At 37.7% G+C, this 16273-nt stretch overlaps 1 protein-coding gene across 1 annotated transcript in view; it reads right to left on the reverse strand.

Annotated features, from left to right (window-relative positions):
- Window positions 1-333: 333 nt before the first annotated feature.
- Window positions 334-16273, reverse strand: part of RALGAPA2 (Ral GTPase activating protein catalytic subunit alpha 2) — a 209898-nt gene continuing 193958 nt past the window's right edge. The window contains exon 40 of the mRNA XM_063298698.1: window positions 334-1170. Within this exon, the coding sequence (XP_063154768.1) occupies window positions 1115-1170 (56 nt within the window). The 3' untranslated portion in view covers window positions 334-1114. The remainder of the gene's footprint in view (window positions 1171-16273) is intronic.

Consider the following 16273-nt stretch of genomic DNA (forward strand, 5'->3'; position numbering starts at 1 on the left):
CCCAGACAGTGTCATGAGTTTATGATTCAGTGTATTGCATGAATCCAGGCAGATGGACTAAGCAAACCATAAGTTAGTGTGCTGTATGAACCGAGTCGTTATATTGATCTGTATTTTCCCAGGTGATCAGCTAAGTAGCTGTTCTGCGCTGATAAAGTAGACAGTATTCATAACAACATGGATTAAGGGAATAACTTTGCCATTTTGTCACACAGAACATTCAGAAATACGAACCTTGAGTTGGCACAAGCCACCTAACTACCCATTGTAAGATTTAAATGTCATAGTTACATACTGTATATCTTGCGTATGAAATAGTATTTTACCAGGCAATTTAAATTTAGGTTTTACTACTGTATTTTATTTAACTATATACATACTTAAAAGTGCTCTTGATTATGAGTAGGCATTTTCAGTTATGTGCACAACAATAAACTTCGGAAATAAGTAATAGAAAATGATGGTATATTTGAAAAGATATTGTAAAACATAATCATTTTTCATCTATATGCTAAGTGGTTTGGTCTTTACTGCCAATATAAAGCATTTTCTTTAATATAAAAAAGATTATTAGTCAAAACTCCTTCATTTTGGCTAAATGTGGGTCTCCACCAATGAAATAAAAAGAAGTTTTCTTCCAGTAAATTTTAAATTACACTGAAATTGTTAATGTTGCATTTAAGACTTGTGGGGGGGCTTCAGTTATTGTTCTGCATCCTCTTTTAGATGATAACATAATTCGTAAACTAAAATTAGAAAGCAAGTATTTTGTCATAGTTTAAACTGGCAATAAAAAGTCTGGATTTCAGTCCTCCATAGCTGAAAATTATCAAGTGAGCACCAGGAAATAATACAGGAAAATATGAAAAATTTAAGTTTGAAATTTAAGGAACAATTATTTCATAGCAAAACAGAAAATAAAAAACCTTCATTATGCAATCTCCAAAAATTACCAGCTGGAGAGATACAGCAGGTGAGAACGTAGGTTTCTTCAATTATTTCAAACTTCCAAAAGGTTTAACTTGAAGATTTACTGAGAGTACTGGCCAATCAGTACAACTTCCCAGAAACTTGTTTTTTTTCTCTGACAGATGCTAGTATCGGTGAAATCTGTTTATTCTATCCTTACAGGTGCAGTAAGATCAGCACTCAAAACTGTAGTAATAATGCCTACAAAAGCAAAGAACATCATATTAAAACATACAAAAAGCAACAACCAACAACATAGGCAACTATACATTCATTGGTTAAGAAAGATTCTACACCGCATGGAAGTTCCAAGGGCTAAAATAGAAGCCACGGAAGATTGAAATTGGCCAGCTTGTTTTCATACACCACCCTTTGTGTCCAGCTTCTCCCTCTACAAGCAGATGGAAAGGACTTTCCAGGAAGTGGCATAAGACAAATCTGCACAAGCACTGCTCTGGCCAGATGATAACTAAACCTGTTGCCAAGCTGGCACAGCAGTTGCCCTCCTTTGTAGACTGCCAAGCTGGCACCAAGGCGCAAACTGAGGACATCAAGAACTAGACTCCCCACCAGAGGAAGCTACAGAGCATTTTGCACACCTCCAAGGAGAACATGCCAGATATTTTTCTTCTCTTCTACAGAGCCTTTACAAAAATAAGGCTTGATGTGCTTCTGCTGACAGTCAGATTTAGGTCAGATTTCAAAGCGCCTCTTGCAAGAAATTTATTTACCTTCATGGATTAGGTATAATAGAAAATGTTACTTTACCTTTTACAGAGACTACATTGTAAGCACCCTATTGCATTTTCCAGGTTGATCAGAGCAATTTTAGAGTTTCCGACTGCTGTTACACAAAAATCTTTTCATTACATATAGTGTCACAAAATTCTGTGCAACAGCACATAGAGGTAACAGCAAGGCCACCTTTGTGAATTTAATTTTTATCTTATCTGTCTTGGAGCATTTTAGATTTTAATGTGTTTGTATATGTACAGGTTGATTATGCTGGTAGATTCTCTAACAAATGACTTACTGTACTGATGTACAAATACTACTGCTGCTTAGTAGTATTATACATTCTGTCTGTCTTGCTTTGGCTGTAATATATTTCTCCTTTTACTCCTACTCCTTTGTAGACTAAACTGTGGATTAGAAAAACTAATGTGGCTTGTGATTCTGAGTATCTGAATGAATCCATGCAGAGCTGATCTTTGAAAAATGTACAAATTCTCAGTTACAAGAGGGATGTGTAATATGTGTGTGTATTTGGAGGGTTTATAATAAAACTCTTTATTTTTCTTACACTCTGATGAAATCCGCATTCAGAAATAATCACACAATCCCCTTAGGACTATATCATTTCAGACTGCAGACAGAACTGCATGCTTCCCCAAATCTTTTAAAAGAATCCATACATATAAAAATCGTTGTTTCAGTTGGGTAACAATAGGTAGATTATATATAAACATGTCCCACTTGATGAACATTAGAGTTGAATGTATATCGTTATTACATTGTAAAATGATTGAATTTGTGATGAACAAGGGTATGAATGTTCTCACCATTATGGTTCACTAACATGCTAGCTATCAGATGTTGACAAGCACTTTGCATTAACTCAAGGCTAGAATCTTCCTCCTTGACTTCCTTGCTGGCAGCTGCAGATTCTAGTAAAATATATAGCTGGTGCGATGGAGTGCTTAAAGTGTGGCGAAAGGTGAAATTCCTCCAATTGTTTGTAACTTCTAGAGTAAGGCAGACTTCCACTTCAGTCTTCTATACCATATCTATGCTATGGCTGGCCAAGTTCCTCTGATTCTTGGAGAAAGAGTGTGCTCTCCCAAGACTTATTTATTTAAAAAGTTCATCCCATTTTTCTACTTTAGAAGCACTGATGAATTTTATGCTGTGTTGTTAGAACATATACAGATCTAATGTATTTATTTATTTTATAATAAAATATATAATGTTTATATTTTACATCACTTTGTAAGGGCTATTATATCTTAAAGGTTACTTAGAAATCTTTCAATAAAGCAAGGTTCCTTGGCTTTAGCTATTGACAGGAACGTGCAAAATAATATTTTTTTTCTTTGTCCTGTTTCATAAACCCATAGTGAAGCTTTTGAGTTAACTCTTGGTGTGAGCCAAAGGGACCAATGCCATCCATTTTGTATTTTTGTTATGTAGGCTCAGCTTACCAACCATATGATTTTATTGCATCAAAAATACAACTGGCAACAGTCTATAGATAGCTTAGCAAATGATATCGGCTGTTATGCCAGACAAACATGCAAACATTAAGGAAAAAAGGAAACTAGCTGCTGCCACATGATGCAATTCCTAGAAGAGTAACATGCTCACACTCACATAACACAGACAACATCACCAGCAAAGTTATCAGTTTACTTGTGTGTCTATGTGTCTGTCAGGGTATAAACTGTTTGTATTCAGGTGAGCAGTAGTAAACTGATACCAGATTCTAAGCTGCATTCTTTAAACAGATACTTTGGCAAGTGAAAATCCAGGAAAATGTAAAAAAGCTACACTTCCAACAGCTATGCTTCTCATGTCATCTAGAGTTTTTGGTTTTCATTTTCACTGCACTGCTGATCCAAGCAGTCTGCAGGAGTTTACATGAACATTTACCTAAAGTCAAATAAACTTTCAATCATGTAGACAATTTGTGCTAGCAGACAATGTAAGGCTGAGTTCATAATCTTGGGATGAACTTGTATTAGGGGGCTGAATGTGGATATTATGAGAGGACAGTGTTCCCTATGTTCTGTTTAAGATGTTTCCTCCTACTTGCAGACAGCTCACTTCAGAGCTTTATATAACGCTCTAATTCCCTGAAAGGGATAAAGCAGTTTCTGTTTAAATTGCTACTCCTATCGTGCAGACATCATAATTTACAACTTGACAATAAATCTTATGTCTTATTTATTCAGAAATGCATTCCAGTTTGTTTAAAGTGGCTGAGTCTATATCTGTATGTAGAATTGCAGCTAATACCACATCTCTTCTTTGATTGAAGATAAAAAGTTACTTAATTCAAAAGCTGTTGAACTTATTTAAAGAGTATATATACATGTACATAAGAGAATGAGTATGCAACTCCTCTAGTTAGTTCCTTAGCATAATTATAATCAATGCTCTTAGGAACAGAGAAATGCATGTTGCAATCAAGCACAGTTGTTGCTACTGTGTCTTTGATCCATCCCATGAGACTTCTGTAAATGCAAATGCAATTTCATCAGCTCTCTCCTAGTAAAGAACTTTTAAACAATGTTATCTATCTCCTGCAACTGGCATGTGTGTTTGTGTGTGTATATGCCAAATGCCATACATAAATTCCTCTGAGAATAGTTAGTTGTATGACTCCCATAAACAGAACAAAAAGATGGACATTTTTGAATCTGTAATGGTATGTGGGAATGACCTTGAGGGGAAAAGATGCTGCCTAGGGAATGATCATATAAAAGGAGGAGGAGCCTGCAGCTGCATAACGGCAGAGAAAGAAACTTAGAAAGGACCTGCCCTAACTTAACTAGGCTGTAAAAAGAGAGAGAGGGAGAACTGTACTTTTAGACTTGCAAGATTCTGTTAATGTAGCCTTACAATAAAGTAGAATTAGCTCATCTTGTCATGTTTCCTGTCTGGTCTACCTGGGACGCTGACAGAATCTACCACTGCTAGTTCCTCTGTTTTTTTTAATTATACACTGGTGAATGCATGTTGCATATGCATTATGTATGTTGAAAATGTTTGCATTCATGTATAATGTTTCATCTTGATGGAATGACAAAGGGAATTCATGGTCCCACCAAATCAATTGTTTGAACATGTATTAACCATTAGGGGCATCTGCAGGGGTGGATGGGGAGGAATTCCAAAGTGAAGATGTCAGATGCCACCATATGATCAAATACCCACCCATGCTTAATATGTATGTGACATCTGCAATCCATGTTTAAAAGGGGAAGGGCTTCAATTAAGTGGTCGCACTACCATCTTGACTCTTTCAGCCACCTGTGCAGATGCCCCTATTTACTGTGTGCTTTATCATTGGCTCAGTTTACTATGAGAGAGCATGTGGACTGAAATAACAGAAATATTTTTGGAAAGTGGGTTTGCCAAAATGATGGCATCTAATCAGTCAACAGTCACAACTATTTACCACATAGTGGGAAAAATGAACAAACATCTGCTCTTTTGTTTTGGCAAAACTATGCAGAGATCATCAGGACCTCAAGCTTTTAGAATGTGCAAATGTCTTGCTCTTAACCTTGCAGGTGTTTTTTATTCATCCTTACAAAAGCTTGTGACATTTAAAACCATAAGGAGGTGCTTTCCAACTGGAAATTCCCTTTCCCCAAGCTGTATCCCTAGTTAACACAATTTCTGTCTATATTGTAGATTAACTTATAACATGTTTTCCAGGGCATATCCCAAGGAAAATTTTGCACAACTCACATGAGATCCCAGATTGGATCACTGCTGCTGCTCTGCTCCTACTGTTGTTGTTGTTATTGCTATTATTATTTGCATTTACCCTTGCATTTGCTAATTGCATTTACCCTTGCTTCCATAGACAAAGAGAAAGGGAAGGAATGAGAGAACAGTTGTTAGGAAATATATCAGAGTGAACCAAAACTCTTAGCAAAAAGGTTGCCAAAACTGAAATACTAAAGATGTCAGCTACACTTCTGCAGAGAGTAAAGAATCATCACTGTGCCCCCAAAAGAATATTGGACATATGAGAGGGCAGCGTGGGCAAAGCTACAGTACCAGTTATCATCTCCTACCAAGAGGGCATGCCCTGTGGCATGTGGACAAGAGCCTTTCAGAAAGGTGGGAGGTGTTGCTAAGAAGTATGAATAAGGACCGCTGAAACCTAGCAGAGGAGGAGAGCTGATCAGAAAAGGGAGTCTGTTCATGAGGCCATTACAGTGGCAACTAGGAGATGGTTGGGGAGGAAAAAGAAAAGGAAAAAATGACCACCAGAAGTAAAAAAGTTCATAAGAAATAAGAATCTCCTGGCTCAGAAGATATTTCAAGCAGGAGAACGAAGTAGTGAGCTGTGGAAGGGAGAGTGCTGTTGGAATTGTCTTGTGTGTGTGCATGTGTCAGTGAGATGGAAGTTGAGAAGCTGTAATCAGGAATCCAGCAGACTGAACACCTCAGGAGTTTCAGGCAAGAGCTGTCTTTGGAGAGAAGACTGGAGGGTGAGTGCAGTCTTGTCATTTCCCCAACCTTTGTTAGGCAGAGCCCATTAAGAATGATGGTGGCTGCTAGGCCAGAGAAAGGAGCTGAAAAGAGAGGAGGACGCTGGCAAAAGGAGAGTCCTTCGATGACCCAGAGGAGAGTTCCCACAGATTATAGCCCTAAGGACTGTGCCCACTTGGGGACTAACAGGCCTGAACTGTTCCCAGATAATCAAGCCAGACTGTGCCTCAGTCAACTCTAAATGGCCTGCACAAAGTCCAGCTTAGAGCAGAACAGTCTTCAAAGTGGCCTTGCAGATGTTCCTCTGATACCACTGTTCCCACTTAATACACTTGATACCACTTAAACAGAGTTGCCATCCAGCTACATATGAATATACTCACATATAAGCCCATCTGTGGATAAGCTGACCCTCGCATTTTTAACCAAAATACCATGAAAAATTAACTTATGGATAAGCCAATTGTGAAAAATTAAATCATATGAAAATTTCAAGGGTTGGCTTATCCACGGGTGGCACATTTTTCATGGTATTTTGATTAAAAATTTGAGGGTCGGCTTATCAGCAGATGGGCTTATATGTGAATATATATGGTATTTTCCCACTATTATCACATCCAGAGAGAGCTGGATATATGGGTACTTTAAAAAAGTATTACTGTATATACGTCCATGTTACTTGTGTAGGTGGCATTCAACTGATCTGGAAGAAGTTGCACTTCCCTCCAAAAGGACAACTTCAAAGCTTGGTGACAGACCCATTTTTTGCATTGGAAACACAAGCGTCCTCCATGGCACTGAGCGCCTTTTACCAGCTCAGGCTGCTCTGTCAGTTATGTCCTTATTAGGATAGATTGGTATACGAAGTACTGCACAGATGGGTTTGCCCTCAAAGATGGTCCTGAACTATACATAGTACAAAATATGACAGCAAAAGTACTGTCTGGAACTGGCCATTATTTATTTATTTATTTATTTCTCAAATTTGTGCTACTGCCCATCTCCCCCCAAAGAGGGACTCTGAGCGGTTATGATAATATGATGAATAATGATATGATATTTATGTGACGTTATGATAATATGATGCCAGTTTTTCTTCATCATCATCATCATCTAAATTTATTGGCAACCCAACTCCAGTGGACTCTGGGAGGTGTAGAAACCTAGAGAAAACATAAAAATGGCTAAAAACATTGAATCAAACAGACAGCCCAGACTAAAATAATTAATAGACAACAAAATCCACAAAACAGGAGCCACTGAACAAACAATAAATATCTACCCCAGGCCTGGGACCAAAGCCAGGTTTTCAAAGCTTTCTGGAACCCCAGGAGAGAGGGTGCCATCCTTATCCCTTGGGGATGCTGTTCCAGAGGGTGGGGGCCGCAACAGAGAAGGCCCGCTTCCTAGGTCCCACAAGATAGCAATGTTTAATGGAGGGTGCCTGGAGTGCACCCACTCTGCTGGAATGTACTGGGCGGGCAGAAATAATTGGAGATAAGGGGTCTCTCAGATATCCAGACCCTCTGCCAGACATGATCCATGATCTTTACCGGCTCCCAGCTTCTTTCCAGTCCCATTTAAAGGTACTGACATTAACTCATAACTTCTTTCACAGCTTGGGACTGCAGTATCTGAAGAAATGTTTATTTCTGTGGGTTCTTATCTGTATCCCAAGTTAATTTTCTGAGCATATTCTCCTTTACTACCCTGCCACTCTGAAGTATGGTTGCTGAGACTGGAAAAAATGTTGGTTTTTTTGAGTAAGAGTTTGATGAAAGGAAAATATCAGGACTCAGCATGTGCTGTTCAATGTTGCCTAACATGAACTCTGTTAGCATGAGATAGTTTTATATAATATTAGTACAAATGTTTGGCAGACAATAACATCCTTCCAATGTTCTTGCAAAAACCATAGAATAAGCCAGCTATAGAACAAGCTGGTGCAATGTGTTTTCTTAAGAAAAGAGATAAATGAGAGGCAAAGCCTAACGCTTGAGTCACACAACATTCATTTCACATATTCCGTCGATGTGAATATCACCCCCCCACCCCCCGAAGTGAACACTGAGTCTGTAGCTCTATAAATAAAATACTGGGGGAGTAAACTTGGAAAGTGTGAATAAGGTGGGCATCAAAACAACTGTTTGTGAATTGGGCAAGTTTGACTCAGCTGTTGTATGAGCTCCCCATGCTACTACTGATACCGAAGTTGACAATGAAATTCCAGCTGGACAAACCACACTTCTACTGCTTTCAGGTGTACTTTTCAACAGTGTCCTGTCCAGAGAGAGGTATTTCTGGTATCTCTATCTACCCTTGTGAGGGAAATACTTATTAAAAGCAAACCAAAGCATTTGGAGATAGAAACAACAAGGCTTCTGTCCCAGGATCAGGAGTTAGTGTCATCTGACCTTAGTGAAGAATATTGGACGTGCATTTTTCCACCCAGATTGCAACTTTTAGTTAAATGTTAAAATGGAAATCTTGCTCCCATTTTATCAAAAATGTTTATTCAATTCATTTACTATTCTTTGTAGACATATTTCACTTTTTTGTCACCCTTTTTCTGGTTATTATATCTGCTTAAGTTTACCTTGCAGCAATTTTGGCACATATAAAGTTATTTTTGGTAATCTCATGGCCTTCTCAAAATATTTTTAAGTATCCTTTTAAATCTCCATCTCATGGCCTTTAGGAAGCTACAGGTTTTTAGCTGCTGACTCATTTATGTATTAAAAATGTTTATACACCGTTTCCCATAAAGTACCTCAAAGTAATGTACAATCACAATTGCAATGTTAAAATGCTTAATATAAGAACATACCCATTAAAAATGGATGGGAGAGAAAAAAAATTAAAAACTTTTTTTACAATTCATACAAGGTAAACCTGACTGAAAAGATGGGTCTTCAGTAGGTAGTTAAATGATATAATATGTGATGATCTGGATATGGAGGGCAAAACATCCAGCCTTAGCCATATTCAGATAATTTCCTGATCCAGATGAAACTGATTGCCACCAGGGAACTCTACAAGGTGAATGGACTAATTTGGATTGCCCACTCCAGGTGTCTCAGAGATCCCAATGGTGCTTGGGGAACTTTCCAGCAACTTGGTTGGCTGTTCTGTTGATTGTCTTGCTAACCACTGGCAACAGGAGGCTACTTGAACTCTTGACTAGATTGCTCCTGAGTAGCCTTGCAGTCCTGCAGTCTTGGTTTACCAAGAAGTTCTACAAGAGGAAGAGGCAGAAATAACACCTGGAAGAAGCTGAAAAGTAAATCTGACCAAGCTCATGTATGAGCCCAAATTCAGGCCTATATCAATGTGGTAAGGGAGGCAAAACTGCTCCAACCTTTGTGTATCAGTAGGCTGTTGGCCTTATTTAGGGTTGCCAACTCTATTTTGCAGAGAAGTGAGCAGGTTAGTCTACTGTTTGGCAGCTGTGATAATACAAATGGATCACTGAACAAATTAACCCAGAGTTCTCAGGTACAAAAACATTAAATTTTGGGTCACCCCAGTAAAGCATCTTCAACATGGATGTTAAAATCCTCCAAGAACTTTAGTCCTGGAGTTCCCCAGCACTAGATTAGCCCCATGAATCACAGACCCAATGAATTCAGTACTACAAGTGCATCTGCCATACTTTGCTATGTATGGTGCTTTGCTTGGATATAAATTTTTTGATGAAAGTGATGGTTGTTTCTGAATGAGCCTATTATTATTCACCATGTTGGGCCATGATGCAGGTGTTCAGTTTTATGTCAAAGCTATGTCAGGTGTGTGGCAATGTTACTCTGGCTTAGCAGCTAAAAACATTTAGGATGTTTAGGATTTTCCATAATTGTATGCCCACAACAGCAAGCAGAGAGTAAATTATTCACCAAATCATCTAGTTAGGCTGAGTGTGGGGTTGAACCCCACACTTCATCAGATGCTCTCCAGTATCTTAAGCAGTACAACACATTGGCTTTCAACTGTAGTTTTGACATTGTTTATGGCATTCTGACAATCTGTTTGCAATTTGTATATTTCAATTATTTCAGATATGGCTTTTAGGTAGGCAGGCAGGCATTTTTGTTATTACTGCTCTTTATGCACTTGTGTGAGGAACAGAGACTGTGAAGAAATACTAAAACAGACTACTTAATCTTTGATTCTGCTCCTTTGAGGAGTCATCTCCAAATTACTCTACTTTCTTCATCAGATTCTCTACAGTTACAGTATCTGTATTCCAGTGACTGAAAGTAAATGGAATGGGGGATTATGCTATGTGCATATTTGCTGATGAAAGAAGTGGGCTTTTTCCACCAGAAAATCTCTTTTGGACTAAGTTCTGTGTAGGTGTAAAATAAAAATCTGTGAATGCAAAGATGATATTTGAAGCACAATTTAACGCTAGCACTCTGCTGCAATTTCCTTTAATTTTTCATTCTGAAACTTCTTTAATGAGCAGATGTACTAATTTAAGTAATTTAACATGCAATACTTTTTTCTGTCTGAAAATTTAGATATTTGATAGAATTAGAAGGGTAACTTCAATTTAATCTAGGAAATTTAGGCTGAGTGGTAGAGAGTTAAAACAATACTTTTCCCCGCTCCAAGTAAGGAAACTCAAGCAAAGCTCATTCAAAACTCTGACAAGAACAGTTCAACAAATAAGGAAAATAGTGCAGGACAAATACGGACAATCACAAATGGGACATTCCATGCATCTGCAGAACATTTGATTAGTATTTCAAAAGCATAAGTTTAATCAATCAATGTTTTCTGGTGCCAAGTTAATAGGGAAGGGTAGATGAATCTGTTGAGTTTGATTTTGCTTAGTTTCTTAATTTTTTCAAACTTAACTTCATAGAGTCTCATGTTCAACTTTTCTTTTTAAAAGTTTGTATGTAAGGGTTCTCATACACACCTACATACAGTACAATCATATTTTTCCTAACGAACATATTTGTGCATAATACTTTCCTTTCATAATGCACTCTTGTATTGTTTTCACTGATATAAGCACTTTGCACACATTTTTGGTTTTGAAAAGTGTCTATACTGAAATGTTACTGCATTCTGGTTTGGAAAATGCAAATGTGTTTTCCCATCCCTAAATAGGCCTGATTGATAGGTAGAAAACAGCTGCAGAATGAAGAAATAAATGCAAAAGATACAATTCTGCTATATAAATATTTCACCTATAAGCCACATGGCACAAGGTTCAGCTGCTTAAATTTTTCTCCTCATCATTGAGAATGGAATCTTATTCATATTCTTATCTCACTATATAGAAAAGGAACAGTGCAAAAACTGTTCACATAAAATAGATGCTTACTAATTCAAAAGTTACAGTGAGAGGCTGTTACAGTGAAAGGCAGATAGGATACATTTTTGCCTGTACCCAAACTATGTAAAGCATTAAAAAAAAACTTATTTGGCTGGAAGGTGTTTCTCAACATGATTCGTATTTGAATAATAAAAGGCACACTCAGTCTCCAAACAAACACTAGGCAACTGTCTGATTTAAATGAAATTATTTTCAAGTAATAAGAGCAAAGTTAAACTGTTGAAACATTTATAACTAATGAACATGTTACTCTTTGATCCATAAATGGTTTCCTTTCCTTAAGAACAGTTCATCATAGAAGTTTACTAAATGATTATCTCTGATATAGAAGGCTATTTTTCAGTTGATGCAGGGATGTAATGCAGACTCATTGACCAACCTGAAGAGTTGGCCATTTAGGCAAGTTGTTCTTGAAAACTCCTCAGTTCTATTTATCTGCAGGCTGGTTTTATAAGAGTTAAATCAGTGTCCCGGCAACTCAGTGAGTGCATCCATCCAGCAATGCTCTGCTGCCCGGCAGCTTCCTTCTTCCTTTTCAGGATTGCACTGGAAATTGCCCAAACAAGCAGAACCAAGCAGACTGCAAAGGTCACACCTGGCGTGTGGCCAGCTTGCTCTCTGGCTCCAAAACTGCACCCCCAATTGCCAGGTTCAGGGCAGCCTATGCTTTCCCTCTTTTGTTTCCTTTTTCTTCCCCCAGCTGTTCCATTCATAGGCCCAAGCTCAGCAATCTGCCCTTCCCAGAAAAAGAGCCCCTTATTAAGCTGAGCTAACTCAAAGGGCCAGCACAGCACGTGCCACTCCTTATCGGCACCATCTCAAGATCCTATTCCATGGTGCTTAGGCAACAAAAAAGTAAATGGTTTTAACTCCCATTGGCTCCCCTGCAGCAATTCAAACAAAAGTGCAAAGCAACAAAGACATTTTCCACCATGGCAGGTGTTGGTGTCAAATTCTGCCTGAAGCAAACAGGCGCAAGAGAAAAAGAAAAGAAAAGAAAAGGAAAGAAAGAAAGAAAGAGAAAGAAAGAAAGAAAGAAAGAAAGAAAGAAAGAAAGAAAGAAAGAAAGAAAGAATTTTCTAGCAAAGCTTAGACATGCAGGGCCAGAGAGCTAGCAATAATATTCTTCCTAGTGCTCCTTAGTGAACTGGACATAACAAGGGCTGTTTGTTCTCAGTGCAAACCCAGTGAAAAAGGAAGAGACCAACCCAAATTAAATGAGAGCCATTTCAGCTTCATGCAAGCAACAGAAGGAATCTAGTTAGTAAATTGAGAATGATGCCATGTGAGCAAACTCTTACCTTTCTCAATTACCGTAACGAGATTGTTACATATTTTAATCTAAAGGGAAAGAACATAAATACATGTAAATATGGGAATAGTGTACCTGCTGCTCTGATGACAGTCTTATACACACACATTATTACAAAGAGTTATTAATGGGAAGAGGACATAAGTTGGAAATGAACCTAATGAGCATCAGCATTATTATGGAATAAGATGCAGGTAGTAATACTTCTGCAATGCTATTCTCCCCCACTGCCCCACAATTGGTTTGGAAAACAAGAAAATGTAATAGAAAAAATTAGAATAGCTATTTCCTTTCCATACCATACATACATTATTTGTATGTTCCTATGCTAAATAATGTAACATAGATTATATTACACTAAGGAACTCCTCAATTTTCTATACAGTATCAATTTGGTAATCTACAACAGTCTTTTTCAGGCACAAAGAAGTAATTTGATGCTAAAATAGATCTCATATGATTATAAAGTATATGATTATAAAACATGAAAGTATCAGTTGGATGGGACTTTATAGATCATCTTGACCAATTCCCTACTCAATGTACAAAACCACTAAACAAATGACCATTTAGCCCTGGTTTGAAAATCTCGAACTGAGGGGAATTTGCCATTGCTCCAGGAAGACTTTTCACTTTAAATATTATTTTAAATTATTTTAAAATAAACGTTACTTAGCTTTCCAATTCTTTAAAAGTACAAACATTTGCAATGTGTGCTAATATCAATCACCTGGCTTACGTTCAAAATAAATTAAATGTTTAATTTTTCTCACAATTTAGTTCTTTGAAATATTAGCAAAGATTTGGTGAGATGTTTCTTAGGAGAATGACAAAGTCCAATTGATTTATGATTCTCATGAGTTTGACACTAGAATAATAAAAATTGTAAAGAAACAAGCATTCCCCAAAGCCATACATTTATTTCTGTTTTGCAGGTTGTAAAACACTTTATTCCCTAAAATACGGGCATATAGCCCACAAAAATAAGCCAAATGTAAAAATAAATCAATGAGCCAGTTCATAACCATTTTATTCCCAATAGTATATGACTATTAGATTTGTTGAGGGCATCTCTGAGACAGAAGACCAAATATAAATTGGGTTCAAGCCTTTAATAGTGGGGGGACAGGGGAAGGCTCAGAGCATCACAGGAAACTTTAAAATGAAATAAAATTGTGCTGCCAAGAATCAGATTTTTTGTTGTGGAATTTCAGGGGTTCTTTGAGGCCTGCAAAATGTGGGCTGGATACACTGAGACCTGAGGTTGGGGCCAATAATGGGACCTTATGATAGAAATATGACTTAGCAAGAGGAGGCAGGGACTCTTGTATGCCACATGGGAACTTCATGTGCAATGAAGAGTGCAAATGAATTATATATTTATAGAGACAAAAAGTATACATCCTAGGACACCTTCAGTATCATAGATTCAATCTGAAGGAGAAGCACAACACTGAGAAGAACCAAGCTTTATTGCAACAATTGGTGGGTGCCTGCTTTACAAGAAAGAGGGACCCTGAACAATGGGAAAGCAAATGTTTTTATAGAAGTTGAGATACAAGGCAGGAAATCCTAGAGATCTGATCTGTTGGCCAGTTTGGGGAGGCTAGGCAGGTCCTTGTCAGTGTACCTGGAGTTAGTTCTATTGTTAGGCAAAATGGGCCTTTCAGGAGGGAAGCAGAGCTGAGGAAGTCCATTGTGAAGGAAGTGGAATGTTGAGGTCACCAGCTGATGGCAGATGGAAGGTTGGGGTTCCTTCTAGGGTTGCAGTTCCCTTGTAAGGGCTGCCCTTGGGCTGGGCTGTGAGCAGGTGAGGAGGCTTCTATTCTTTGGTTTAAACAGGATAGTGGTGTTGGGGGCTTTGTCTGGAGGCAGGGAGGATCAATTTGGAACTGATGGGATTAGGCAAAGAGGTGAACTGGGTATGATCCTGGTCATATCCAAAAGACGGGTGGTGGTAGTGGTGCAGTCTCCATTTTGTTAGGTTTATTTTTTCTAGTGCATTCAGTATCTGCACAATCCATAATTCAGAAGAATTAGTTGTCTCAATCCAAAAAAAGCCATGTTTTCTTGCTTTCCTCAAGAATAGGTATTTTTTTGCCTACCTTCAAATAAAACCTCAGATTTATAATGGCTCTCAGTTCTAAATAAAAAGGTATAGAGTTGTCTTATATCTAGTTTAGTTATTCTGTTCCTCAATTTAATTTGACTCAAATCAAAATGAAAATAAAAATACCTACAGTATTGGAAAATAGTAATTGGAATAAAGGCAGGGTATGAATACAATTTTGCCATTGTAAACAAATGGGTGGAATTCTATGAATTTCCAGCTTAGAAACTAATCCAAAGAAAGAATAACTACATATAATAGTGTTGAAGTTACATTATTTTAGTGTGGAGGTGGGAATCTAACAGACTATGGTACCAACATTTAGTGATGTGGTTTTCCTGTAACAAACAAGTTTATCATCTTAACTTGCTTGTTTTTCTTACCCCCTTCCCCATCAAAAAAAGTGGAGAGAAAATATCTGACATTTTTTATTCTGTCCCCTCTGGGGACATCAACTATCACTGCTATGCACATTATGACCATTGGATATCAAAGAAAAAAGAGGCATGGTTTCCATCCAAAAAATGCTTATCAATCCACTGTGGCCATCAGCTCAAAGGGTGAACACATAAGCATCTTCATCATCCATTTCAAATCAAATTATTGACTTGGTATGATTCTGCTCTTTGAGGGTCATCCTATGTAGTCAGTCTATGTAACCATATTTGTTACCCTCATGAAATTGACTGAAGGACTACAAAAAGACCCTGAACAAGCCCAGTATAAAATCTGGCCCATTTTTGGACACATTACAATGCTTCATCAGAAGTTGATCAGGGAATACATCTATTAAGAACAGAAATGGACAGTGTCAATGTCCTCAAGTTCTTTTTCCTCTTCCTTTCTTCTGAGGGAACCCAAAGTATTATTGATCCATGAGATGGTTCTACAGTGTGTTGTCTGTATTCATTATGCATAGATGTTTTTCCTTGATTATAGATCTCAGTAAGGCCCAGAATGTTTTAGCCTGCTCCAAAACCTATATATTGAAAACTGTCTGCCTGACAAAGGAATTTGTGGTAGTTTGGATAACTAAACATATGTTGGACTGTGTAGTGTCAAATAGAACATGGCTTTTTATTGTCTTTGACAAAGCAAAAAGAAAGGAAGACTCTTCCTTGATAGTTTAGAATATGGCTATTGTATTGATATGTATTTGGTGTCCAACTTCTGAATATTTTTATTGGTATTCCAAAAGGATTTCTGATTCCTTTCTTCTTTGCTTATTGAGGAGAAATGGACTTCTGACCTTTCTAAACAGAATTTGTTTGTCTTAGTATAGTAAAGGTAAAGGTTTCCCTTGACGTAA

This window comes from Candoia aspera, chromosome 3 (genome assembly GCF_035149785.1).
Source record: "Candoia aspera isolate rCanAsp1 chromosome 3, rCanAsp1.hap2, whole genome shotgun sequence".
NCBI lineage: Eukaryota > Metazoa > Chordata > Lepidosauria > Squamata > Boidae > Candoia > Candoia aspera.